Source organism: Panthera uncia, assembly GCF_023721935.1.
Source record: "Panthera uncia isolate 11264 chromosome C1 unlocalized genomic scaffold, Puncia_PCG_1.0 HiC_scaffold_4, whole genome shotgun sequence".
In the NCBI taxonomy this organism is placed as follows: domain Eukaryota; kingdom Metazoa; phylum Chordata; class Mammalia; order Carnivora; family Felidae; genus Panthera; species Panthera uncia.
Window position 1 is genome coordinate 90,711,326 of NW_026057585.1, and position 27,725 is coordinate 90,739,050.

The 27,725-nt window shown below is 51.6% G+C and overlaps 1 protein-coding gene across 4 annotated transcripts in view; it reads left to right on the top strand.

Annotated features, from left to right (window-relative positions):
- The window catches only part of CAPZB (capping actin protein of muscle Z-line subunit beta), a 135,027-nt gene that overhangs the window by 52,884 nt on the left and 54,418 nt on the right, over window positions 1-27,725 (top strand). For all 4 annotated transcript variants that reach the window (XM_049617942.1, XM_049617941.1, XM_049617944.1 and 1 more), the window contains exon 2: window positions 10,434-10,523. In XM_049617942.1, the coding sequence (XP_049473899.1) occupies window positions 10,434-10,523 (90 nt within the window). The remainder of the gene's footprint in view (window positions 1-10,433; window positions 10,524-27,725) is intronic.

Consider the following 27,725-nt stretch of genomic DNA (forward strand, 5'->3'; position numbering starts at 1 on the left):
AAGGGCCCTTGAGCACCCACAAAACTGTTGTGTGAAAGTCCTAGCAGGTAAGCCATGTGCTCTGCCCTCTGAGAAGGCTCTTGCCACTTGAGGAGGACGGGCTGCGGGGAGCTCCTGGGTCAGACGCCGTACCAGACCCCCTGCCTCATTCCCGGTGGTCCCGCAGCACAGAGAGCGTTGCCAGGCCACTCTGCTTCACGGTTTTAAAAACCACGGCTCCAAGGGACGAAGTGGTGACTGATTTAGCTCCACCCTGCAGGTGAAGTGGGAGAATAGGAATTTTTATTGTTATTAAATCACATCTGTGCCTTCACAGTCTTAGACTTCTTTGAAAAAAGCTGTGGACCCTTAACCTTGGAAAACTGTGTGCTCACATGTGTGCACACACACACACACACACACATACACACCCGCTTTCTCTCTCATACACACATGCTTTCGTAACATTTACGCCTCCACCTTCTTCTTCTTCTTTTTTTTTTTTTTTAATGTTTATTTTTGAGAGAGAGAGAGAGAGAGAGAGAGAGAGAGAGAGAGGGACACAGCATGAGCAGGGAGGGGCAGAGAGAGAGGGAGACACAGAATCGGAAGCAGGCTCCAGGCTCTGAGCCGGCAGCACAGAGCCCGATGTGGGGCTCGAACTCACGGACCAGGTGATCACGACCTGAGCCAAAGTCAGATCACATTTAACTGACTGAGCCACCCAGGCGCCCCTACACCTCTACCTTCTTAAACACACTCCTGCTTTCTCATGCACACACCCACACATCTGCCTTCTTACACCCCCTACTTTCTCACATACACACCTGCCTTCATACACACACCCCTTCCTACACACTTTCTCTCCCACACATACATACACACCCCTCCCTTCATGCACACACATGCCCCTGCTTTCTCATGCATATACACACCCGTACCTTAACACACATGCCCCTGCTTTCTCTGTCATGCATACATACGCATCCCTACCTTCACACACGCACACAGACACACACATACACACACTCGCCTCCTTTCTCACACATACACACACATCTGTACCTTCACACACCCCTTTACAAACTGTCAAGGCGCTCACAAGCTGTGGAACAGTGACTCTGTGCCCCAAGTTAAAAACCTGCAGTTTATTCCTTCCATCAGAGTTGATGCTGTTTTTGTTTTGTCTGTTTGTTTTTAAACAAAAATAGGTTTCCAGTTTCCACACTCATAGTAGATTAAAAGTAACAGATGAAGTGTAGCTAACGGAAGATCAGAAAAATGTAAAAAGCAGACACCGGGCTGTGTTCCAGGAACCCTCTGCCAGTGAGAGATGGTTTAACTGTGTTCACTGCTTTGTCCTCTCTGTAAACACACGGACCCTGTAGAACATTTTAGAAGGGTTACCATCTCTCCGGATGAAAACAAGGTTGATACTTTGGTTATGGGAGGGGCTCCCAGCTCCTCAGTGATGATGGGGTGAGTGACGTGTCCGTAGTTCTGAGGGTTGAACAGAGTGGCATAGACCTTTCCTGCTGTTTGCCTTCTTCCTTGGGTCACAAGCTCCTTGAGGGCAGGGACCACGTCTGACTAGTCCAGCCCTGTGTCCCCCGTGTGTGCCCGTCCCTCGCACGGTTGTGCTAACTGAATCAGATGGAAAGATAGCGTGATGTGTGGTAGAAAACCTCTCAGCATGAAGGTGCGGGCTCAAGTGCTGACTTCGCCACTGGCCGTGTGACCTTGCCAGACTTTCTCTGAACCTCATTATTCGTCCATAAGATGAGAGGGCGGGACCTAGATGCACTCGAAGTCCGTCCTGTGATTCTGATAGAATTTTCATAGAGCGGAGACTTGTAAAGGCATGGTGTTTCCAGAGGGATCCAGAGCACGGTGGTCCCGCCACTGCCACTGTAAAATGGTTTTTATATCGCGCGGTTTTCTCCTCAGTTTTTGGCAAATGACATTGATCCGGCTGTGATGATATGCGGCACTGACCCCAAAAGGTGGAAGGAGGCTTGATCTGCCAAATGGGCTTTCACTGTGGCTTTGATTCGCTTGATAGAGGGCATTGGGCTTTCCCGTGGGAATGAAAAGTCATCCAGAGGGAATGCTTGTGTGTGTTTGGTGAGCCATGTCCTTCTGCGCTCGGCCCTCACCACCGTGCGTCCCTCCCAGAAGATTCAGCCAGAGGGCAGTCAGTCAATGGAAGAGACACTTTTCCAGAGTGACCTACAGACGAGTTGTGGGTTGGGCTGGCTGGTGAATCTTTCCCCAAATAGCCCCCAGCACAACTTGTTCCTGAGCCACATGGCAGAAAAGAGATGCACCTTATAAACAGAGTTGCTTCTTGGGCCACAGATGATACAAGACAAGTCATGGTCAAGTTAGACCCCATAAATTTGTGGGAAATCAGCCTGGGTGAGGTCTGCCTCGGTGCTGTCTGTGAAGCAAGAATTGACTTAAGCCGCTCGGGAATGTAAACGCGTGAAGGTCTTGATGAACTTAGGAAAGACTGTAAAGGCCTTGAAGCTTTGGGTGGTTGTTTATGTACAGACAGATGCTGTTAAGTGCACATCGGCCTTGGCCAGACACCAGCGCGGGCCAAGCAGGACTTCCGCTCAGAAATCCACACGGTCGGAGTCACTGCTTGTCCTTGAAATTACAACAACGTGTTTTAAAAGGGCACGCAGAAACCACACGCACGCGAACGAGGCCACAGCGCTGTCCTCTAGCAGGTGGTCCGTCCCCAACTTCTTGGGCCTCCTCCCGTTTCCAGTAAGTGCCCTTGTCCTGTCTTTCCTGCCTCTTAAAGTTCCTGACCCCCCGCCCCCTCCCCGCCCCCCACTGTCCTCTCCAGCCACACAGCCACAGCCCTGGTTGCTGTAGAGGCTCCTGTCCTGGCTGTCCTGCCCCCGGTCCCATCTCTGGTCAGACCGTCTCCCCCACAGTCACCAGAGATGTCCTTCTGTATCAGTTACTATTGCTGACTAACAGAATCCCCCCCAAATCTAGTGACCTAAAATAACAGAAATCCTTATGTCCAGTGCTTTCTGTGGCTCAGGAAATTCAGGTGGGCCTTGGGTGCGTGGTTCTGGCTTGGGGTCTTGAGCTCTTGCCGTCAGATGGCTAGCTGCAGCTGGAAGAGGGGACATCGGGGGGCTTGGTGACTCTCGTGGTCCCTTCATGTGGCTTTCCTGCGTGGGTTATCTTGGGCTTCCTCACAGTGTGGCCGCTGTAGGGCAAACTGTTTACATTGAAGCTTTGGGGCTCCAAGTCCGAGTGTTCAGCACTCGAGATGGCAAATGAATTGTCCTTCCAGATGGCTAACGGACACATGAAAAAAGTGCTCAACATCACTCATCATCAGGAAAATACAAATCAAAACCACAATGAGATAGCACCTCACACCAGTCAGAATGGCTAGCATTAACAACTCAGGCCACGCTAGATGTTGGCGAGGATGCGGAGAAAGAGGAACCCTTTCGCACGGCTGGTGGGAGCGCAAACTGGTGCGGCCACTCTGGAAAACAGTCTGGAGGTTCCTCGAAAAACTAAAAATAGAACTACCCTACGACCCAGCAATGGCACTACTAGGCATTTATCCAAGGGATACAGGTGTGCTGTTTCGAAGGGACACGTGCTCCCCCATGTTTATAGCCGCACTATCGACAACAGCCAAAGTACGGAAAGAGCTCAACTGTCGAATGCATAAAGAAGATGTCGTGTGCACACACACACACACACACACACACACAGGAATATTACTCAGCAATCAAAAAATTAAATCCTGCCATTTGCAACATTGTGGACAGAACTAGAGGGTATTATGCCAAGCGAAATTAGTTAGAAAAAGACAAATATCCTATGACTTCACTCACATGTAGACCTGAAGATACAAAACAGGTGAACATAAGGGAAGGGAAGCAAAGATAATGTAAAAACAGGGGAGGGGGACAAAAACATAAGAGACTCTTAAATATAGAGAACAAGCTGAGGGTAGATGGAAGGGTTGTGGCTGGGCAGGTGGGCTGTAAATAGGTAAGGGGCCTTAAGGAGGACACTTGTTGGCATGAGCACTGGGTGTTCTGTGTAGGGGATGAATCACTGAATTCTGCTCCTGAAACCATTATTGTACGATGCTAACTTGGATGTAAATTTTAAAAAGTTTTAAATTAAAAATAAATAAATTTTTTAAAACAGAAAAAGTTAAAAAAAAAAAAAAACACAACGAATTGGCTTTTATGGCTTGGCCTCAGAAATCGCAGAGCATCAATTCTGCTATTCTCTGTTGATAGAAATAGCCATCAAAGCTCTCCCATTTCCAAGGAGGGGGTACATAGCCTCCACCCCTCAAAGGGAGGAGTGTCAAAGTCACGTCAGAGGAGCAGGCCCGGTGAGAGAGCTTGTTATGGCCATTTTTGGACAATGTAATCTGTTTAACCTTCTGAGACGCAGCAGTGTTCCTGTCATTCCTCTGTGGACAAATCTTTAGGAACTCCTAATCCCTCTGGAGAAGTCGATTTTAAAGTTTGCGAGGCCAGAGAACGTGGCACAGAAGCCTTTCTACAAAGTAGACCGCGGCACAGCTGCCGGGAACCTGAGGTCTGGAGCCCGGGCTTGGAGCCTGCTTAGAAAACTGCTGCCCTCTGAGCCGGGTGGGCGGAAACCAGCCTGACCGGAGGCCCTTCGTGATGAGACCCTAGTCCCCTCCCAGTGCTACTCCTTCCTCCTACGTGTCCCTGTGCTGTCCTCTTCCTTACCCATTTATCGCAGGGCCTCTCTTCCCCACCCCCCATCTCCCCCTCCATCCCCCCATGCCTGCCTCGTGCACTCCTAGCCTGTATGTAGCCAGTGATAAAAGATGAGGTTCCCCGTACCACTTAGTGTCATCTTTACTGTGACTTTTTTCATTTTTGTGGATAGGTGTGTTCGCTGAATTAGACTTCGAGTTTTTTACAGGTTGGGACATGTCCTGTGCCTGGGGGCTGGATAAATTGTTTGGTGAGGATTTCCAAATCAGTCTGTGCCTTTTTACTTCATTTTACAGGGCCGAGTTTGAACTGCTTGCAAATGATGGGCAACCCTGGCGGCTGTCTTAGAATTCCATAGGAGATTTTTGTTTTAGGCTGTAGTGTTTTATTCAGCTTGTTATTCTGAAAAATTGTTTCTACTTTGTATTAACAGTGGCTTTATTTGTTGGACGGTGATTGAAGCAGTTTTGTGTTTTTTCTTCAAGTCATGTGAAAAACGAGCAGAAAGTGAAACATTTCCTGGCTTGATTTATATGCTTAAACACACACAGCACCCCCCCCCCAACATACACATACCCAGAACTCGTAGTCCGATCCCGTAGAACCTTACCAGCCTAAAGTGGGGTACCTGTCCCCTCCTTGCTCTTTGACGTCCTAACAGAGACTCTTCCTAACAAAGATCTTTTTTTCCCCATGCAGATTTTGACTACAGCATAAGTTCCTGAAGACACTTTGTTTTACTCACCGTTCAGCATCAAAAACAGTGCTTGTCACCTAGGAAACACTCGAGTAGTTATCGAATGACTAACAGAATGGGCAGAGCACTCTGCGGAGGGAGGGGCGGTGGTCGTGCTTTTATTATTTGCCCTTCAGCCTGGAGACCACCGCCAGCGGGAGGTAGACCTGCGGAGGCGTGTTGTCTGCGGGGCGTGTCTGGGAGCACTTTGGGCTTTGAAGGCGCCGTCCGCCCATGGGGAGCACTCAGTCGTAGGATGAGCGTCCACAAAATACACAGAAAGCCGGTCAAGGGCAGGAACCGGGGCGGGAAACCCAAGCCTGACAGCCGGTCACTGCGTCTCTGGGCTCACTCACGTTGTTGCCCGGAGCTGTGGGCCGTCCGTGTTCTCTTCCTTCTCTGGTGCTGTGTCCTGTTTGGACCCCTCAGGGTATGGGGTGACTCCCGGGTGAAGGGCCCCGGTTCACTCTAATTTTAACTTTTACAAGCTGTCGTTAAGCTTCCCCATGTTGCTTCACTTCTGGGAAGCCTTCGGTCCTTTTCCTAATTTAACGACAGACGTCCTCAGCCCTCGAAATTTGTAGTGAAACGTTTCCGAGTAGGATTCATTGGGATTAATGCAAAATAGGAGTTAGACCATTTTGCAGTTGTGTTTTTCTAGTGCTCTCAAATAGATGCAGTCAGACAGAGGACCGTCCAGGACGGGGCCTCCGGGCCGTGGCGCCCTCAGGGGCGAGGCTGTGCGCAGGCTGCATGGAAGGGTGGACACCCGATCTTTCCATGTGGCTCTTTTCTGGCCAAGTTACGACTTTCTCTTCCTAGATAATACGCTGCTCAATTTCTAGTTTATTGCTTTTGACTTCCTGTATGTTCTGGATGAAGGTTTCAGCATAGCTAGGTTTACTTCTATCTAACTTTGGTTTTTTTGTTCTCAGGAAGAGTATTAATACCCAGTTGAGAATATTTCTAAAGACCAGAAGTTTTTAGGGGTTGTGAGTGGTCTGTGAATTGGAATTGTGTGTAAAATGTTTCTGTGGGTGTGCAGTTTTCTAGAGCCTTAGCTTTGATCAGACTCTGAGCGTCTGCAGTCCCCCAAAATGACTTTCAACTGACTTTTAAATTAGGGTTTTCAAACTTGACTCTGGCATTTGGGGCCAGGTTTGTTGGGGACTGTCTTCTGCATCGTGGAATGTTTAGAAGCATCCCTCGTTCCTACCCATTAGATGCCAGTGGCGCCTTCTCTTCCTGTGATGACAACGAAAAAATACTGCCATGCATTGCCACATGTCTCCTGGGGGTTCGTGGGAGGGCAGGATCAACCCCAGTTGAAAACACTGGTTCACAGCTTTTTTTTTATTAGTGTTTATTTATTTTGAGACAGAGAGAGTGAGTGTGAGCATGTACTAGCCAGGGAGGGGCAGAGAGAGAGAGAATGAGAATCCCAAGCAGGCTCTGTGCTGATATGGGACTCGATTTCATGAACCGAAATCAAGAGTCAGACATTTAACCGACTGAGCCGCCCCGGCTTTTTTTTTTTTTTTTTTTTTTTATATTTTTTTTAACGTTTATTTATTTTTGGGACAGAGAGAGACAGAGCATGAACGGGGGAGGGGCAGAGAGAGAGGGAGACACAGAATCGGAAGCAGGCTCCAGGCTCTGAGCCATCAGCCCAGAGCCCGACGCGGGGCTCGAACTCACAGACTGCGAGATCGTGACCTGAGCTGAAGTCGGACGCTTAACCGACTGAGCCACCCAGGCGCCCCTCGCCCCGGCTTTTTTTTAATAGACGTAGTTTTTCAGAGCAGTTTTTAGTTCACAGGAAAATTGAGCAAGAAAGTACGGAGAGTGCCCGTATATTCCCTGCCTTACAACACATGGCCTTTCCCACTATAAATCAGCATTCCCCACCAGAGTTAACACTGCTGAATCTATACTGACACATCATAATCATTCAAAATCCATAGTTTCCGTTAGGATTCACTCTTCGTGTTGTACGGTCTGTGCTTTGGGACACATTACAGTGACATGTGTCTACCATTATAGTACCGTGCAGAGTGGTTTCACTGACTTGAGCATCCCGTGTGCTGTCCTCTGCTTGTTCAGCCCTCCCTCCCCTTCAGCCTCGGGCAATCACTGGTCTTTCTCCTGTCTCCATAGTTTTGCCTCTTCCAGAATGCCACCTCGTTGGAATCACTAGTATGTAGCCTTTTCAGACTGGCTTCTTGCACTTGGCATTCAGGATTCCTCCATGTCTTTCCATGGCTTGGTATCTTTTCTTTTTAGCCCTGAAGAGTATTCCGGTGTCTGGATGGGCCACAGGTTTGCTTATCCATTCACCTACGGAAGGGCATCTCCGTTGTTCCCAGGGTGGGGCAGTTACGAATAAAGCTGTTATGAACATTTGTGTGCAGGTTTTTGTGTGGACGGTCATAAGTTTTGAGCTCCTTTGGGTAAATACCAAGGCGTGCAGTTGTTGGATCGTACGAATACGATGGCAGGTGCATGCTTCGCTTCGTGAGAAGCCACCAAACTGTCTTCGAAGGTGGCTGCGTCCCGTTTTGCATTCCCACCGGCAACGAGTCAGAGTTCCTGTTGCCCCACAGCCTTGTCGGCAGAGTCCTGGGTCTGGGCCGCTCTCATAGGGGTGTGATGAGATCTCACCGCTGCTTTCGTTTGTATTTCTCCACATCTCCCTGGTAACAAATGATGTGGAGCATCTTCTCATATTCTCATTTGTCATCTGCCTCTCTTCTTCAGGGAGGTGTCTGTTTAGGTCTTTGGCTCATTAGTTTACATCTTTTAGCTAGTTTGACTTGAATACTTCAGGGTTTTCTGTTCTGGCACGGTTGTGGGGGAGGGGAGACACAGCTGCTCGTGTCTCCAATTTACAGCAGCCGGAAAGACTTGAGGGCTAGGTTGAGTGGGGTGGACGTTACGTTTATATTTTAAAATGTCAAGATACTTACAACATGTATTAATACACATACACAGACAGTACTCCCAAACACATACTGTTGTATATTAAAAATTTCACGGGTATTAAGTGAATCATTGCAACAACCCTGTGAAGTACATACTGTCCCATTTTACGGATAAATAGAGGCTTGGAGGGGTTAAGAAATTTGCCCAAGGTTCTTTCTAGTTGATGAATGGCAGAACTGGACGTTGACTAGAAGTCTCTCTGGCGGTAACTACATTTTTCTGCGTTCTCGACCCGTTAAGTGGTGTTAAAACGTCTTCCCGTGCCAGTAGGCCAGACCCATGTCACTATGGCCTTGGCTGGCGTAGATAGACGGCGTGGCGCAAGCGGGGAACCCAGGGTTGCTGGAATGTTCCACCGAACAGAACAAGTGCTTTACCATTTCCGGGGTGAGAGTATGTGTGTGTGCACGTGTGTGTGTCCAGCTTTGCAGGGTAGTAGTGACGGTCGTGTGTCCCAGAATAAAGTGTCACTGATCACCATCTTCAGCAGGGCACAAGTTGGTTTTGTATTTGTTTGTTTTGTTTTCTTCTTTTTTAAAAACAGCCTGCTGTATACGCCATATCAGTTACCTGGGAATGAAACAGCCTCCAGCCACCTCGACGTGTTCGTTCCGTGGTGAAGTACGGAGCGGGTCCTCGCCCCACAGCGTCTGTGGTTAACGTACCTAGGGCACAGGCGGTCCTACTTGGGGGTTCTATTTCACTAAGGCCAATGTGGCATCTCCAGGATTACTTTGTGTATTTTATGAAGGTACTCTGGTGTGTTGATGGAGGGCTTTTAAAGATTCTGCGCTTGGTCTGGGCAGAGCAGGTTTGGGACACGCACGAGGCGGTGCCTCTGAGCCATCGGGCCGGCCTCCCTGCCTGTACTTCTCAGGGTGCGTGCGGTCGTCTGCCCTGTCTGCCTGGGCTGCCTTTCTCCCCTTTCTCGTCGTGCCTCCTGTGCCGTAGCCCCCTGGGCACTGATTACTCTCACTTCACCCCCACTCCGTCCTTCCTCCCTCCGCCCTCCTGCCTCCGTCATCGGTCCCGTATTTATGAGGGCTGGCTGGCGGCTTGTGGTAAATGTGTGCAGACTGAATGCCAGATGAGGCGAGAGTACTGTGAAGCTCACGGTATAGTCTTTATCCTCCTGGGCCCCTGCGGCTGCAGTGACCCCCGTTGGCTGCTCTGGCCGTCTGCTCTGCAGCTGGAGCGACCTCTTGACTGGAGATGCTCCGGGTCTCGGTCTCCTTTGCAAGGGCCTGGCGCCTGGGGACATGTCCCAAGCTTCCGTTGAATTCACCGAAACACTTTAACCTTGGTGTGCATCTTGCCGGTTGTTCTTTGCCTGGTAACATTACCTGACTTGTGTGTCCAAGTGACAGCAAAGGAGAAAGCCTAACTTGCTGTTGGAGCATGGTCCCTTGTAGGGCTGATCAGGAGGTCACAAGTCGGCATCTCCCACGGTCTGTTGAATTGGAAAAGGAAAGCCGAGAGGCATTGAGCTGTGGGTGGAGCTCTGGCCTGCTTCCACTTGGAGTATGTTCTGGATGCCTCCACGTGAGATTGTGCCGTCACAGAGCCTGTCCCCCTCTCTCTGGGAGATGTGTTGGAGGGCCCGCTGCAGTCCTGCTTGGAGTTAGAGTACCCAGGGCAAGCTGAAACTGCAAGAATGCTTTTTCAGAGGGGGTTTTAGGGGCGCCTGGGTGGCTCATTTGGTTGAGCGTCTGACTCTTGATTTTGGCTCAGGTCATGATCTCACGGTTTGTGGGATCAATCCCTGCATCAGGCTCTGTGCTGAATGTGCGGAGCCTGCTTGGGATTCTCTCTCCCTGCCGCCTCTCTGCTCCTCCCTGCTCATACACACTCTCCCTGTCTCTCTCTTCCTTGCCCCCCCACCATTTCAAAACAAATAAATAAACTTAAAAATAATAAAAGGGGGTTTTGGCGCTTCTGTTGGCAAAAGCAAAATAACACAGACACGTCTGTTTCTCTTTTCACAGAGCGATCAGCAGCTGGACTGTGCCTTGGACTTGATGAGGCGCCTGCCTCCACAGCAAATCGAGAAAAACCTCAGCGACCTGATCGACCTGGTATGAGCTTTGTTCGTATGGTTTCCTTCGGGCTGTGGCTCCCAACTGGTTGTGTTTGTGTGGCTTTTGCCGTGTGGCGCTCAAAACGCGGCAGAAACCTTCCACCCCCACTGAGCTCTGAGATTCCTCCACACGGTTGTCTCGGAGCCAGCTGCGTTTGCAGAGCCCAAGATAGGACTTCTGAAGTTGGTCACCGTCTGTCTCCTTGCCCCACCTGCATGGGTTCAGGTTCTAGAAGCTTGCATCTCCGCGCAGGGAGGAAGAGGCCATACACTCCCAGCAGGCATTCGGTAGTGCCCGGAGCCAGGCTTCCTTCATTTCTTTGCTGTTGTGGAAGTTTCTCCTGTGACATACTTGAGGGCTTCCCTTCCACTTGGAATGGTATAAGACACAAAAGCCGGCCTTCAAAGATCTCATCACACCTACTTTTTAAATGTGTCTTTTCTTTTTAATTCGGAATGACTGGTCTCACAATGATGCCTCAGATTAACTGGCACCATGATATTATTTGAAATAGCTCACACTATTTTAAATAACCTATAAAGCTATGGGAAATATTGAAAAGAAGTAAAATAAACTAAAATCAGGCCCCAAGAGGCCAACTGAGTTGCTAGATTTTTTGGCCAGTACGTTCTGGCTCCGGCTCTGGCACCTGGGCCTCCGAGTCCAGTCCCCTGTTGTGCTCATGGCCCCCGTGTCTTCTGGATGTGATCGTCACCTGCCGACCGTGGCTCATCGATGAGGTGGCTTTTACTGTAATGGATTGAAAACCTGTCCACACACTTCATTCCGTTGTATGAGGTCAGAGCAGTTGTACTAGCAAAGCCTTACCGCGGGAGACTCGTGTCATTGCCACGGAGAACTTCCCAGCAGTCTGCAGGCCCCTACTCGCAACTGTCTGTGTATTTATAGGCACCCAGAGTCCCAGTCGGGAGGCAGCTGTGTGACACAGTCAGCCCAGTGAGGAGTTGTGAACCCGCTAGCTTGTGCGGGTAACGGTTCCGCAAGTAAGAAGGAGGAGGAGGTTTCTTGAGGTGAGCGGCCCTGATGAGAAAGACAGCGACAGGTACTTGCGACGCAAGGCGTGATGGGTCCCGGCTGACACGGAGGCGCGTTAGGGGCGTGTGAAAGAAGAGTGGGTGGAAGCGCGAGGCAAACGAGCCTCCGAACGTGCAGAATCAAGTCAAAACTCAGAGCCTGGGAGGTGCCTTCAGCCCGTGAGGGGAACGGAATGTACTCGAGGGGGTTGGTGGGCAGGCCCCCTCTGAAAGGGCAGTGGCCGCGTCGTTCCAGCTGCTTGTTTATTGCCCTGTGGGAGGGTGGTCCTCTGTTACTTGCTTGCGGATTTTTCTGGAGAAGCCATACATTTAGAATTTGATGTGAAACTTCCTGATTTTCCAGCATGGGCCCAAACATTGGATTGGTTAGGCCTGATTTTGTAAACAATCTGGGCATGAGGATGTGCAGTGAGTTGGGCGGGGCAGCTTGGGGGGTGGAGGGGTTGTTGAGAGAAAGCAGCCTGTGTTGGGAAATGGTGAAATACAGACTTGGGTGGTTCCGAGGGGTCCCTGAAGGTCAGAAGGAGAGCCTGAACGTGAGGTGGGAGTTATTGTCACCATCATCCACTCCGTGAACTTGGGGCACACCGGGCTGTGCGGACTGGTTTGCTGACTCCCGGCCCCGTTAAAGTAGCAAACTGGGAAGTGCTGTATTTTGTGTTTTTCCTGATCGGAGATTTTTGCTTATTTTTGCTTGATCGTATGTGGCAGAGGTGGGCAGAGGCCGAAGGTATGATCAGATCCCTAATTGGGTCAGTGGTGGAGGCCTGTTTGTCTTTAAACTCAGCATGAAAGCATGCTTGGCTGAGTTTAAATTCAGTGTGCCAACTTAGCTGTTACCGTATTTTAGAAATCAACCGAACATAGAAGAAATGGTGAGCAAATTTTTCTCAGTAGACCATTCCTGGGGCTGTTTTGTTCTTAGGGCAACGGAAGTGTTCTACAGCTGTGTGTTTTCTGTGCGATCCCCTCGCCGCTCTCTATTTCAGAGATGTGCCCAGAGCCGCCTTTATGGGAACCTGGTCAGCTTCCCTGGCTGGGTCTGGTACTTGTACTTGGGCTTGGCGGGAGTGAAGGAGAGCCGCCTCTCACCTCAGCCACATACTGGGTGCGAGAGGCCCACCATGGCACGTACTTTGCAGAAGGGTGCTTGGGCCCAGGTTGAAGTACCACCCTGCACCTGCCCCAGATAGGTGACGTGCTCTGTGGCATCCTGTGGGTTAGTGTCAGAGGCACTGCTTCCCCCCTTCTAACTTTGTCTTCCGTAGAATGTGGCTGGCGAGGGGCTGGAGGGAGACGCGGGTGGCGGGTTCAACAGCTAACGGTTGAACGCCTGCTGTGTGCCCGGGACTGGGCCAGGTGCTTTGGTTTGCGTTATTATTTCATCTGATTTTCACAGTCCCCTTTGAAATGCATGTAGGACCACTGCACCTCTTTTAGGTGATTTAGACTCGGTCAGGAAGAAGCCGGGGCGGTGGTGTGGCTGAGCAGCACCAGGAATCCCAACTCCTCCAGGTGGGATCACTCTGCTGGGTACCTTTTGGTGAATCACTCACCCCTAGAGCAGCAGATTAAATATGGTACGTCTTCCTAATGTGTCCGTCTTACCTGCTTGGGGAAAAGGGGGTTAAATAATTCGTTAGTAACTTAAAATATTAAAATGTATGTTTTATGGAGAGTAATTTAGAATTAAATCATATAATTCAGGGGCGCCTGGGTGGCTCAGTCGGTTGAGTGTCCGACTTTGGCTCAGGTCACGATCTCGAGGTTCGTGGGTCCAAGCCCTGCATCTGCATCAGGCTCTGCTGTGCTGACAGCTCAGAGCCTGGAGCCTGCTTCGGATTCTGTGTCTCCCTCTCTCACTGCCCCTACCCCGCTTGCACTCTGTCTCTCTCTCTGTCAAAAATAAACATTAAAAAAAAAATTCATACAATTGAAAACAACAACAGCAGCAGCAGCTAGAGAGTTGAAAGACGCTCCCTTCTTAGAGCTAGGCCACGCGGGATTAGCACTTCACTTTTGTCCAGTGCTTTGTGGGGAGGTTGGAGGGGTGCCGACTTCCCCTCACCAAGTTGTGTGGAGGCCAGCCTTGGGCCCCATCTACCTCCTAAGGCTGAACAGGAGGCCGTATGTAATAGATCCCCATCATCCAGCATGGGCTGGGGAATCAGTGTGCTCATTAATTTTTTAATTTGAAGTATGATAAATCTCAAAATGGAAATGGAGCATGACTTTTCGCCGAATTAGGATCTGGTAAAGCACACCTCGTTAAAACTATATTGACATGCTTCAAAGGCCACTTTTTGATTAATGGCCTTGCGTCAAGGTCCTCGCTATGCACCGTAGTGTATAAGGAGCACTTGGGCCCGTTTTGTTCAAGATCCCGTGACCAATCCTAGAAATTCCTTCTTTGAATGTTTGTCTTTCATTGCTGCTGATTTTCTTCTCTTTGCCCTGGGAATGACAGGGTTTGTTTGCCTTTTTTTTTTTTTTTCTTTTCTTTTTAACTGGGTCTGCAGTATTCTTTTCATTCCTGTAAGAGGTGGTCTATGCTGAGTGTACTGCTGTGCCTCTGAAGTTCCCAGAGCTATAATTTCCGAAAACTCACACTGCCACGGGTCTGTCTAGAAGCAGTGTGTGTATCCAGGCCTTTGTTTCACATGATCTGGGATCAGTCCGGTGTTTTCCATTGCGGCGAACGCACCGCGCGGTGCAAATCGCAGTCATTCCTCCCGTGCTCACCTGCCCAAAATAATGAAGGGGCAGTAGTTGTTTTCAAGAGAAGTCTCCAATTTTAAGACTGACAAAAATGTGAGGATTTGCCAGCATTCTCCGTGAAGGGAACGGCCACGCTTAGATGTTGGAGCCAGAGAACTGTAGGGGAATTGATCCAGTCCACCAGCGGTCCAGTTGCAGAGCAGTATTAAAGAGAAATGTGGCGTGTGCGTGGCCGCGAGGCCGGGGCAGCCCGATTTATCATGCCCGTTGAGCTTTCTTCCTTCTCTTTTCTTTCCAGCGTTTGAGTGTTTGCTGCCTCGGGATTATGGTGCATGCTGGGATTGGTGGGAAATGACCTTCCTTTGCAGATGGCCAAAACATCCATTTTATTGCATATTAATCCTGTCGTACTAGAGTGAAGCCAGCCGAAATCCGTTGTTAAGCTGTTTCAAAAATACCCACATTGTCCGTGTGGGCCAAGAATCATATGATGTTTAGATGCTCCCTTGGCTCCCTGAACTTTGACCTTCTGTGGCTTCACTCTGCACACTGGCAGCTCTAGCCGAAACTTGGCTGGGTGTATTTTGAGCCCTGAGCTGAGGAAGGAGTTTGTTTCTGCGAGTTGGCACCCAGCAGGCCATCCGTCCTTTGCCCTCTTTCAGAGCAGACCAAAAATAGCCCTAAATCCGTTTAACCAGGCAGGAGAGTCTTTGCCTGCAAACGTTGGCTGTTTAATTTTTCATTCCTTCTTTCTTTTGTGCTGTAGCCACCTAGAGGTCCAGCTCGTGGGTGTCCCCAGACCTAACTCGAGCCAGGGGGAGGTCATCAGCTGGGAAAGCCCCCAAGCTATCCTGGCCAGGCCTGGGGGTTAGAGGCGGGAAGAGGCATCCTGGTGCTTCTCCCAGGGAGCGGAGGACCCGGTCGGTTTTCATGGCCGCATATCCCTCTTCGTAGCAGCCAGAATTGCCCTCCAGAAATAGAAGGGGCCAGCTGGGTGCAGGGTTTTGCCCTGCCAGCCTCAGCAGCCCTGGGCTTTGAATGGCTTGCAGAAAGTGTCTGCCTCTCGGCAGCGTGAGGGCTGCAGGGAGCATGCGATTCTTTGCACCTGACAGGTCAGAAGGCTGGGGTGCACGGCGGGTTCTTAGGCACCGGGGGCCCAGCAGATGAGCGAGTGGGAACCTACAGCTTGAAGTCTCCAAGTCTCCTGCTCTCCGTGAGGCAGTCGGTGGAGCCAAGCTCTCAGACGTTTGTGAGTCTGCTGAAATGAAGCCGAATATTATATTTAATCGTCCATTAATATTACCGTGTCTGATTTCTGCCAGGCGTTGTTACTCAATGTTCAGTCTTTAATAGCAGAACCAATGAGATCTGGAAGTTCTTCTCCCAGTGGTGGCTCTGTGAATGAAGCACCAAACCCGCTCCGTCCCCAGGTGGTGAAGACACGCGGGGCCTGGGGACCGGGGCCTTGCAGGCCAAGACGATCCAGCTTATCTGTACACAGGAGTGAATAGGCTTGTATCTTCTTCCTGCCTGACTCGCCCCTTATTGTCGCCATTGAAAACCGATCTCCCACCAGCACTTTTTCCTCCTTTGTTTCAGAGGCGACATTTAAAATGTCTTCTTTCAAAAAAAAAAAAAAGTGTCTTCTCCTTTCTAAAGGGGTCTTCGCTTAAGTGGGTGAAAAGTTCGTGGATTGAAGTCCACATTTACGGGGCACCTCCTCTGAGTCAGCCGCTGCGCTCAGCCCTGGGAAGAAATGCAGCCTTTATTCCTTGGCTCCCTTTCCACAGGAGAAAATACCAGGATCCTTAAACCCGACCCCTAATGAGAAGGACCTTGGCTGGGTTCTCTCGGCCCGTTGGTCTTTACTGGTTAATCAGCTCTGAGGGGGGCTGTCAAGAGCTGCAGAACTGAGTTGCTCTTTCGACAAGAATGTAATATCCCCTGTGTGTCAAATACTCTTCCAGGGGCTGAGGGCACAGGACGAAAGCCCTGGCTCCGTAGAGCTGGCACTTAGCGCAGAATTGCGGGAAGACTTTGGCCGGGGCCAGCTCGGCACTGTCTGTCTATCAGGCAGATACCCAGCCGGAGCATTTGTTGTCTTTACTTTTGCGTAAAGGCGGTCGGGTCTCCTCGGCGGTCGGGCCCCAGCGGCAGGGAGCGTGTGCTGTCTCCCCCTGGCTCTCCGCTGGCCGCCTTTCACCAGGCCTCTCTCTGTTCCTCCAGTTCTTTCCCCACAGCATTCCTTACACTGGAGCAGATACACCTCTTTGGAGTTTGGGGGGCAGGTCCCAAAGTGGCTGCATGGAGTAGAGAATTTTATGTTTCTTCTCTTTAAACAGTTACATTCCAATCCATAACATGCCCACATGTAAGACATTTTAATATAAAAAGAATGCTTTCTGCACCAAAGCTTTAAGTCAAGTTGAGGCTTGGGGAAGTTGGTCTTTTCCTGCCTGGGGCCTTGTGCGTGGGCCTCCCGGCTGGGTGTAGGCTTCCCCCTGCTGGGCACCTAGGAGCTGAGCTGGAGGTGAGGGGGTCCCCCCCCCCTTGACACACCACTGACTCATGGGGCCGGGTGGTTTGGGAGCCCTAGGCCAGACCCCATTCTCTGGTCCCTAGGGAAGTTCCCTGTGGGTTTAGGTCAGGGTTGGGGGAACTTGGCTTCCATTCTCCCATCTGTCATAGGCTCTGTCGGGAAGTTTTCTCTCCTAGGCCGGATATTGTCTCTGGAGCTTGAGCAGGGGAATGGATCGAATAATTGGTAATTATGCAAAAGCCCCTGCACAGTCTCTGTTGCGCTGATGTTTCTGAGCTTATCCTGAGCTTCCCTGCAGGCGACACTGAGCTGCAGTTCCATTTTACAAGGGGAAAAGCATTCCAGCCAAGGGCCTCCAGCAGGATTTTAATGAACTCCATTCCTTGGAAAGTTGTGGTGAGCCTTTTCATGCAAGCTTTTTTTGCTCTTTGAATGGACTGCAGCTGTGGGGACTAAAAAAAAAAAAAAAAAAAAAAAAAAAATTAAAAAAAAAATGCAGGGGAGAGGAGAGAGCAGCCCCTGGACCAAGGTGCTGAACTGGCCCCCGTCCCCGACCCAGGGCTGCCTCTCCAGACGGAGATGGTCTTTCATGACCCTAACCTGCTGCTGAGGCAAGGACCCTGCACCTCAGAGGTGCGGCCTCTGATTTGTGTCAAGGTGGCAGCTAGGCAGCCCTGTAAACCAGGCCCGCGTGGCATGATTTGGCTTGGAAAGGGAAATGGGGCTCCCTGGGGTGCCCTCACCTGGCCTGCTCCCTCCTAGATACAGCCCAGAAAGCTATTTGAATCTCTGATGAGTTCTGTTATACGTAGAGTAACGGGCCCTCGTTTGATCCATTTGAGAATGAGATAAATTGCCTGCTTCACAAGTAGCCTAGACAATTCAGACTCGAAGCCAAGTGAACGAAGGAGAAAAATCTGGGGGGCCTTTTGCTTTTCCTTTGTGTGCATGGGTTCCTCGAGGAGCCGAGACTGTTTCCAGGAGGCTGTGACGACGTGTCTGTTGGTCCTGAGCAGTTCTAGAGCACAGAGCAGTCACGGTGGATGACTCTGGATGGCTAGGGGCTTGAAATCCCCCAGAGTTAGGTAATTGGAAAGCTGTTTCCTGTCATTGTTAATGCCCATCAGCCAGTTCAGTTTTGTTATTTTTTCAGAGGAAATTCTAAATTTTAAATGGAGATTATTTTGTGTGGGGGCTCAGATTTAGAGTTTGACTCTCCTCCCCTCTTTTTTGATTCTTCCTGATGTCGTTCTTAGTGAATGTCATGGAAACATGGCTTTAATGGAGGCCCATCAGGTGTCAGAAACACTCCTGTATGTGGGCCACGTTATTAATACATTTGACCTGTCGCCTCGTCTCCTCTTCTCAGCTCCTCTGGGAGGAGCGCGGGCAGAGCCCCTTCTATGGATGAGGACAGTGAGAGTGTCCTGCCCTGCACCTGGGGTGCGGCCCAGGGGAAGGTCCGACTCGGTGTTGTCCACTGAATTACGGTCTGAAAAATGAAAACGTGACAGTCCGGCACTTTCTGTGTGCCCTGCTAAAATTAAATCCTCTTTTAAGGTGAGACCGTAAAAGAAATTCACAATGAGGTCAGGCCGGTGGCCACGGAACTTGTAGGTACCTGAGGGAAAAAGCCTTCTTAGACTTCTTCCTGCCTCTTCTGGCTTGAAGCTCCATCAGAGCTTGAAGCGCGTAGAACCTGCCCCCCGACTCCTGCCTGGCCTGGCTTTTGGGAGGAGTGGACTCCACTGGAATAGTGGTGCAGAGGAGAGGCCCTCCGTGACACACACACACACACACACACACACAGGCATGCACACATGCACGGTCATGCTCACACGCCCACACCGTGTGTGTGCTGGGGCAGGGGATGCTCTTTAAAACATTCTGCCCCAACACAAGTAACGGTCAGTCAATAAAGCAAATCTAAAAATTTTCGAGAAAGCAAGCTATTGCACTAGAAGAACTGAAGGGATGGGCCAGCAGATCGAATGACCAGGATCAGCACACAGCCCAGCGGAAGCCGGTTGGGCCGTATGAGGTGCTGGGGGCGCTGGGAGGACAAGACCCCGTTGGTGGCAGTGGCAGAACTTCACCGGCGAGGAACGGGCTCCACGAAAGGCGGGCGGGCCGTGTGCGAAGACAGCACAGAGCTCAGAACCGAGGGCAGCAGCGAGCGGAGCCGACCGCTCAGCGACAGGCCCAGTCACGCAAGCATTGAGGGTATATTACAGGTCACGTTCATGTTTCCCTGTGAGAAGACACTTGATTGTTTGGTCAAATTGCTGAAACAACTAAAACTTGGAAGGAAAACCAAGCCTACACTCCCTCCTCCTCCTTACAGACTGATATGAAACGGACAGGCGAGAACCAGAGGGGAGCGTCCGACTTCGGCTTGGGTCATGATCTCGCGGTTCGTGGGTTCGAGCCCCACATCGGGCTCTGTGCTGACAGCTCAGAGCCTGGAGCCTGCTTTGGATTCTGTGTCTGCCCCTCCCTGGCTCACACTCTGTTTCCCTCTCAAAAGTAAATAAGCATATTTACTTTAAATATATTTAAAGAACCAGAGAGGAAGCAGAGATGATATTTGGTATTCAGATGGGGGAGGCCTTTACTAAAGGCATAGAAACTAATGCCAGAATGATGGCTGTGACCGTATGCAATTTTAACTTAAAAGTTGAAACAAAATAGGGGCACCTGGGTGGCTCAGTCGGTTAAGCATCTGACCTCAGCTCAGGTCACGACCTCAGAGTCTGTGAGTTCGAGCCCCGCATTGGGCTCTGTGCTGACAGCTCGGAGCCTGGAGCCTGGAGCCTGCTTTGGATTCTGTGTCTCCCTCTCTCTCTTCCCCTCCCCTGGTCATGCTCTGTCTCTCTCTGTCTCAAAAATAAATAAAAACATTAACAAAAAAAAAAGTTGAAACAAAATAAAACGAAAGGGCAGAGAATAGACTGACAAGTATTTGCCGCTTATGATACAGAACATGCCTCCTCAAATCTTGAGAAACCTCCTCCTGAAGTTGTCGCTCTCGTCTCTCCCACTGGCCAGAAGTGGCAGCAGGGGCTGGGGCAGCTCTTCCGAGGTCACCAGGTAGCAGTGCTGGAGCCAAGCTCTGAACAAGCAGTCTGGCTCTCGGGTTCCCAGCTGCCATGTGCTGTGGCCTCCACCAGTAAGGAAAGTGGGAATCCTTTGGTGAGACAGAGGGCCAGGCACACAGATAGGTGATTCAGAGAGGCAGAGAGAGAGCGCGAGCGAGCAGTGCAGACGTCTAATCCACATCCTTTTTGTCCTTCTCAGAGGAATGCAGAATGAAACAGGATAGGTTGGAAAAGTCCTTCACTGATGACCTGGGTTTCTGCTCAGTGGATGGATTGTATTTCCTCCTGGATACAACCTGCATTTCTCCTGATTGTCGTGAAATCGGTCGGCTCACCTTGGTTGAGTCTCGTGAGGAACAAAGACAGTGAGCAATGGGGAAAACGTGGCACACACTGCCCTCTAGAAGCTTCACCATCCATGTTGTCCTATTAAAGGTACTGAGAAGTCCTGCAGTTAAAAAAACCAAACATCTCTTTTAAACTAGCATTTCTCTACCTCACTTTCATGGAATCTACTTTGGAAAACATTGCTTTCCTGGAAAAGTTCATAACCTGCCTATCAAATGACCTGGATTCTAGACCCTTTTTGACCACAGCCATAAGTATGATGTCGGCCAAGTTTAAAATTTTTGTTAACTGTTTGGCGAAATGGCTTAGAAAGAACATAGCTTTCCTTGTGGTTTCTTCAAATAGAGAACTGCTTCAGGGAACTTCTTGCTCCTTCAGTAGGGGGAAATAGGAAGGTGGATAAAAGCATTGTGTACATTAAGGAAATCTTACTGGAAGTCAGGGGTCGTGGGCTATGATGTTGGCTCTGCCACTAACTTCACTGTGATGGGCAGGATTCTCTGGGTCTCCTGCTCTTCCTGTGAAGTGGGGGCAGGACGGTCACAGTCTCAGAACCTGGGTTCTCTTGCCTGGGACTAAAAGAACATCACCATGGATACCTTGTGTCAGTGTCACTGCTTTCAGGATCCCCTTTTGCTGGCAGAAGAGGCAATTGATTTCTCTCAGGTCTGGGACCGGACGGGCCGCCCTGTATGGTAAACATGTGGAGAGAGCCGAGCAGGCGGGGGCCTTTGGCACATGTCCCCCAGGGTGGGGCTCCACTGCCTCCGCAGCTCACTTCCGTGGGCAGAGCGAGGCTGACGGGGACTGAAGCCCATTGGGTCACCTAACAGCTTTGCACCCACAGGCAGGTCACTTCACCTCCCAGAAGGTCCTCCAACATAGAGGATCGAAGTAAGAACACCACATTCCTGGAGCAGTTGTGAGGATTTGGGGGTATGTGGAAAGCGCCGAAGTGCATGACAGACAGGTGCTTCATAAATGCTAGCTGATGCCTTTCTTATCTCCACTGGCTTTCCAGGACCTGTTCGCTGACTCCTGGGTTCTGCCAGCCTAGGGGCCGTGCCCCGACACGCCAAGCAGCCTTCCTGTGTTTTCACAGGTGGACAGTTCCGGTCTTGACTTTCACTGGGGTTTTTAGAACCCAGCTCACGGTTGCCGGGACTCGGTGAGAAGGCCCTCCGCTGAGGCGTTTTTAGGTGGTCCTGAAAACCATTGCCCCGTCTTCTGACGGTGGGGATTCCTGAATGGAAAGCAGGGAGACGCCATTGCCCTCAACCCCAGAGTTGGCAGAGGAGGTCAGAGTCCCACTGTGGCAGGCAGGTTTCGTGGCCAGTAAGGGCATCTGTCATACCGCAGGATAGGGTGATGATGTGTCCTGCTTCCCGTCCCGTCCTGGTGGACGGGGGTTCCCGGCCTGTGTGAGTCGTCTCCCCTCTTCTCCCCTGTTGCTTTGGCGGGCGCCCTTCTCCCTGCTTCGGTTCCCTGAATTCCTAACGCTTGGAGCTCTGCCTTCGGAAGCCCTGGCGGAGGAGTCAGACAGGACGGGTCGGATGGTCCGACGGCTGGGGAGCACGACCTCAGTGCCTGAGGACCAGCCGGCGGACCAGACAGGCTCACAGGGCATTTGACCTCATCGCCTTCTCTTCAGCCACCCGGAGGTGCCACCCAGGCACCCGGGTATCATCCGGGACAGACCACTTGTGACCTTAGAACCCTCAGGATCCCTCTCTGTTGTCCAGGTTCCCCTTCCGTCTGATCAGGACTGCTAATCTCTTGTCCCAGCCTGAACCCACCCCCCCTCATCTCCCCCACCCACCCCGCACCGCACTGCCAGTGTGACCCCCCAGGCATCCTTTCCCCAGCTTGAGGACCAGCCCTCCAAGTCCACGTCTGCGGGTCCTTCACAGTCATCCAGCAGTGGCCTCTGTTCCATGGCCTTTCCCCTTCGGCCCCTCTCCTGAGTCTGTGGCTCTGGGTGGGGAGGCTACTTGAGCACCTTACCCGCCACACCCTGTTCATCCCCCGATGCAGAAAATGATGCAGAAAATGCCTGCGAGGTGCCACCAGCCGCAGCGTGGATGTTTGGGGGGGCTCGCAGCAGAGTATCCATTTATTCAGCACGTTTCCTGGGACACAGACCGATTGTTCAACCATCTCCCCCCTTTGCATATACCCTTTGTGAGGCTACAGAAGCCTGTTTGAGTATGCTTGAAGATCAAACTCCTGGAAAGTTCTGGGTTAGGAAGTTTTAGGGCACCCTAAAACGGAGTCTGACACTCCGTGCTCGATATGCCCACTAGGAGCACCAGACCTGATACGGTTGAGCACCTGGAAACCGAAGGGCCTGGCCAAGCCGAGCTCTCGTCGTCACCGTGTCTGAGCTGGGAGACTCGTGGGCTGTGGCTTCTTCATCCAAGGGGTGGGCGTGATGACACGGAGCTTGAAAACTGGAGACGGCGTATGTGTGAAGCTTCGAGCACAGTACCTGGCTCAGAGTAAGCAGCCGTGTGCACGGGGCTCTTGCACACGTGCAATGTGGCCGTTGTGCGAATGAGTTAAAACTCTGCTGGTCACCTGGCTTTTAGTTGGTAACTATCAGATGCCAAATCCCTTTCTTGACCCTCTGCCTATTTAATGTATTTAAACCACAAACCGCAAGGTTAGTCTTATCCCCATTTTACAAATGAGGAAACAGGAGGCTTAATGAGTCGGTCGGAGCCCCACAGCTAATGAGTAAGTGGCAGGGTCAGGATCAACCCCAGGTCCGTTGGACTCAGACGCCCCTTCTTCTGTCGCCCTGCTGTCTGTGCCCACCGCTTCTCCAGGAATAGTTTTCTCCTGGGCACCGCAGGTCCCCAGCCGACGGCGGACTCTGAATGCAGATACCGTCACAGTAATTCGGGGTGAGGAATGATTCCGTCCTCCGTTTTGGGGTCACTGGCCCTCATCAGGCAGGACACTTTTTATTCATTAGGCGGTTTGCGGTTGCCGCGTCGCCACATCTGTTGCTGCCTTCCTGGGCCTGTTGGGCTCACAATTAAGGTTCATTAGAGACCGTGTCAATCACAACAGGCACAGAACCTGCCTTCGAGAGGCCTCACGGAGGGGCTGTCCCTGTGCCCTCCCCCCTTGCAAACGATTACCGACCAAATTCTGGATGCGTGGTGTGCAGGAGAAGAGGGAAGAACGTGCTTGTAAAACTCCAGACTCTCTGGTCCTGGGGGGCCTGTTACCTTGCGTGTAATTGAAACCTTCACGCCAAGACCAGAATTGATGTTGCAGATGGTGCTGGTAGGAGTCGTGTCAGATGGAGGCTTTGGAAAAGTTACCTGACAGCAGGCCACTCGAGGAGGGATTCGGGGCCAAATGCAGAAGAGATTTAATTATCGTTAATCTCCCTCTCTCCTCTTCCTGGAATGCGGAGGCACACTTAATTACTCCTGACTGGAAGCTAAAATAACACTCTGGGTTCAGAACAAAACGCTTTAGGAGGTTTGCCCCAGGCTGGAAATGATTATTCTTCATGCTAGTGGATTTCCCCTCATTCTGACGGTGCTGAACGTAAATTGGGAGTAAGGGGTGTGCGTCGGGCCCTGGAAAGTTGCTTGCTGCTGCTTCCCCGACATTCTCACACCCTGTTTCATTGACCTTCCCGCTTCTGAACTTCTCCTGCCGGGGGGAACCACGTCTCCAAGCCGTGTCACTCGCCAGGGCCTGGCTGCCTAACGATTCTGCATTCTTAGCCGCCGAAGGGCCCTCGGGTTCCAAAGCACCTGTGGAATGTAACACTGCTCATCCGTGTCCCCGGGGTCTACAGGCCCGGCCACATTGCTGATGCTAAATAAATAGTGGTTGATGGTCCAGTAAACCCAGCCGTCCCCAGACTCTGAGAGCGCAGGATCCTCCGTACATGCTTTGTAAAGCCGTGCAGTCTGAGGAGAGAGGGGAAAGGGTGCAGGGAGGCCTCAGCCCCACGGAGTCGGCACTGGTGGCCCCGGCAGGTGGCAGGACACGGGGAAACCACTGCACGTCTTTACGATCACCAGGGTTGGGGTGCCTGGGTGGCGCAGTCGGTTAAGCGTCCGACTTCAGCCAGGTCACGATCTCGCGGTCCGTGAGTTCGAGCCCCGCGTCGGGCTCTGGGCTGATGGCTCGGAGCCTGGAGCCTGTTTCCGATTCTGTGTCTCCCTCTCTCTCTGCCCCTCCCCCGTTCATGCTCTGTCTCTCTCTGTCCCAAAAATAAATAAAAAAACGTTGAAAAAAAAAAAAAGATCACCAGGGTCACGACTTAGCTGGGGCTGGTGCACCCTGAAGACCGGGGTGACCTTGAGTAAGCTGCTTCGGCTCCCTGTGCCTCCGTTTCCCCATGTGTACGGCACAGTGAGTTATGAATTCACCTTGTTCTCAGAGGGCGGGTGGAAGGACTAAAGGGAGTGCTCGGGGCAGCGTTGGGTGCACACAATGAGTGCTCCCTGGGTCACACCGACGGCTGTTGACAGAGAGAAGGTGGTGCACCTTCCTTACGCTTTCGTGACAACAGGAAGTGGGTGCAGAAGAAACACAGGAACTAGAGCGGCTTTCCCGCTGCAGTTCAGCTGTCCTTTTAAGGAGGGGTGTGTCCCTCGTCCGTGCGCCCCGTGTTGTCTGGTTTGGCTGGGTTGTGGGGGAGTGCGGCTTGGTGGGGCTCTGGGAGGTGGTGCTGTCATCCGGCCGGGAAGGGGGCGGTGGGCGTGCCACATCTTCCCACAGTGACGAGTGGGCTCGAATGCCATCGCCTCTAGTTCTTGACCTCTCGGGTCTTGGCAGTGGAGGCATGAAGGAGGGTTTGTGGCTTCTGGAAGAGCTACGTCTGGGAGTCCAGCACAGAGGCCGGCCCCGGGAGCACTGGGTGCAGCTCGGGCTGTTGGAGGCCAGTGGAGACATGGTTCCATGTGCCCGAGGTGGTCACTTGTAAGGAGTCCCACCCACCCCCATCCAGCCTGTCGGCCGAAGGCATCTTTATCCTCATTTAGAGCAATTCAGTGGACATTTGTTGCTACTACCCCTCCCTAGGTTACTGGATTATTCTGACAGCCTCTGGACCTCCCTGTCTGTAGTCCCACACCCGGGTGGACTGATAAGTCCACCTCCTTATCAGCAGCCAGAGTAAACTTTCCAAGATGCAGTTTTCATCGTGACCTTCCATGACCCTGCCTGACTTCACACTGTCATCAGGATCAAGGCCAGAGAACAGTCTGGGTTTAACAACTCTTGATCTGACCTGACCCTGTCAACCCCTCTTTCCCCCTTCCCTCCCCCGAGGCCCCTCCACTCCAGCCATACTCACCTGCTAGGGTTTCCCAAAGGCCCTGTGCTCTGTCTTGTAGGATCTTTGTGCCTGCCGTCCCTTTACTGGGAATAACATCTCCGCACCAGCTCTGCTAATCTTTCGGACCTCTGCCTTGGCCTCGCTCCCCCACCCTGTCTCTTGGTCACCCCAGCCATGGTACTCCCCTGTACTCTCAGGGACTCTCACTGCCCCCTACGCTCTACGAGGGCAGGGATCTTGTCTGCTTTGTTCACTTTTGTATGCCCAGTGTGTGGCACGTAAGGGACCCCCAGTGAAGGGACCCCTAAGCGCTAGAGCCTGTGCTGAAGCACGGGGGTCAGAGTGGTAAGATAATATTTGTGTCCAGAGAGCCCACAGTCGTGGGGAAGCCAGATATCCAGATGGATTTAATACAAGGATTCCGATGGAGAGGAACACAGAGCTCCATGGAGGCAGCATGGAGGGGCATTGAGCTTACCCTTGGTGGGTGGGTTTCAGGGAAAGCTTCTTGGAGTAGGTGAAGCCTGAGACAGGGTGATAGGAAGGGAGCTAGCTGGACAAAGATCAGGTAGGAGTGTGTGTCTCTGTCCAGATTAGATCTGCGAGTTGATGCCTGGTAAGCTTCGGGCATCGGTTCAGGCCTTGTGAGTCCCTTGCCAGAAAGCAAGTGATGGGTGCACACTCCAGTCTCGCCGAGGACCAGCTGTTAGTTGCCACTCAGACTTTCTAGCCACATAATAGAAGGGACAGCGATTGATTCTTTGCAGTTTTAAGACTAGAGCTGGGAAGTGTGCCTCTTCCCTGAGTTGCTCGGCGAGCCTGCCTGCCTGTGGAAGAGTCCCCGGCAGTTCTTGCCTGGGCAGCGGCGACCTGGCTGGCCCTGCTGACCCCGAGTGCTTCGTGCAGCCGCAGTGCCAGTCGCCTGTATCTTGTGTGATCTCACAGGGACCTTGGGCTTTCCAAATCTGGTCTTTTGGGTACTCCGTCACCGCCTGGTGTCTCCTTAGCCCCGGTTGCTAACAACTACAGCTTCTGTTACCAGCAGTAGGCTCCCGGCGTTCTGTTTCTCCTGAACTCTTAGGTTGTGGTGGAGGAGAGGGGCGCGGCGGCCCCGCCTTTGTTCCTGAGCCTTGTCACCTAACTTAGATTTGGGAACTTGGGGCACAGGGCACCCTGCAAAGGAGAGCCAAAGCACCTGTCTAAAAAGACCGTGCCCTGGTGCCGTGTGGGACATCACGATGTCCCGGACAGAAGATGGCCACACGGGTGTTGGCCATGTGGGGAAAACCACTGCCTCCTCCTTCGCCCCTTGGGAGCTGAATAGGCACGCGTTCCCCCTGAATGGAGCTGGGGGGATATCATTTTTCTGTTTTATTACAGACCATCTGTCCATGTGCCTGATATTTAAGTCCATTAGAAACGCTTATGAAAATGCCATATAATACGTGCAGACGAGAACTGCAGGCCCAGGTGTGCGGGGCTCTTTAGTTTTCCCTGGAATTATGTTTCTGCCTTAAAACACCTTGACAGGGGCGCCTCGGTGGCTCAGTCGGTTAAGCTCCAACTCTTGGTTTCGGCTCAGGTCACCGTCTCACGGTTCATGAGTTTGAGCCCCACGTCAGGCTCTGTGCTGGCAGCCGGGAGTGTGCTTGGGATCTTCTCTGTCCCTCTCTCTTTGTCCCTCCCCTACTCACACTGTCTCAGTCTCTCTGAAAACACATAAATAAACTTAAAAAATATAAATAGGGGTGCCTGGGTGGCTCAGTCGGTTAAGCGTCCGACTTCAGCTCAGGTCATGATCTCGCGGTGTGTGAGTTCGAGCCCCGCGTCGGGCTCTGGGCTGTGTGTTCAGAGCCTGGAGTCTGCTTCTGATTCTCTGTCTCCCTCTCTCTCTGCCCCTCTTCTGCTCACGCTCTGTGTCTTTCTCTCAAAAATAAATAAACATTAAAAAAAAAATTTTTTTTTTTAATGTGAATAAAACACCTTGACGGCAGAGGTTTCCTGTGCATTGTGGGAAGTGCTCTTAGGAGGGAGCCAGTCCAGCCTGTCTCCTCCCAGGCCAGGGCATCCCCCTCTGTTGCACCAAGGGATCAATCACCAAGCTGCTGAAAAGGTGGCAGGAGATAGGAC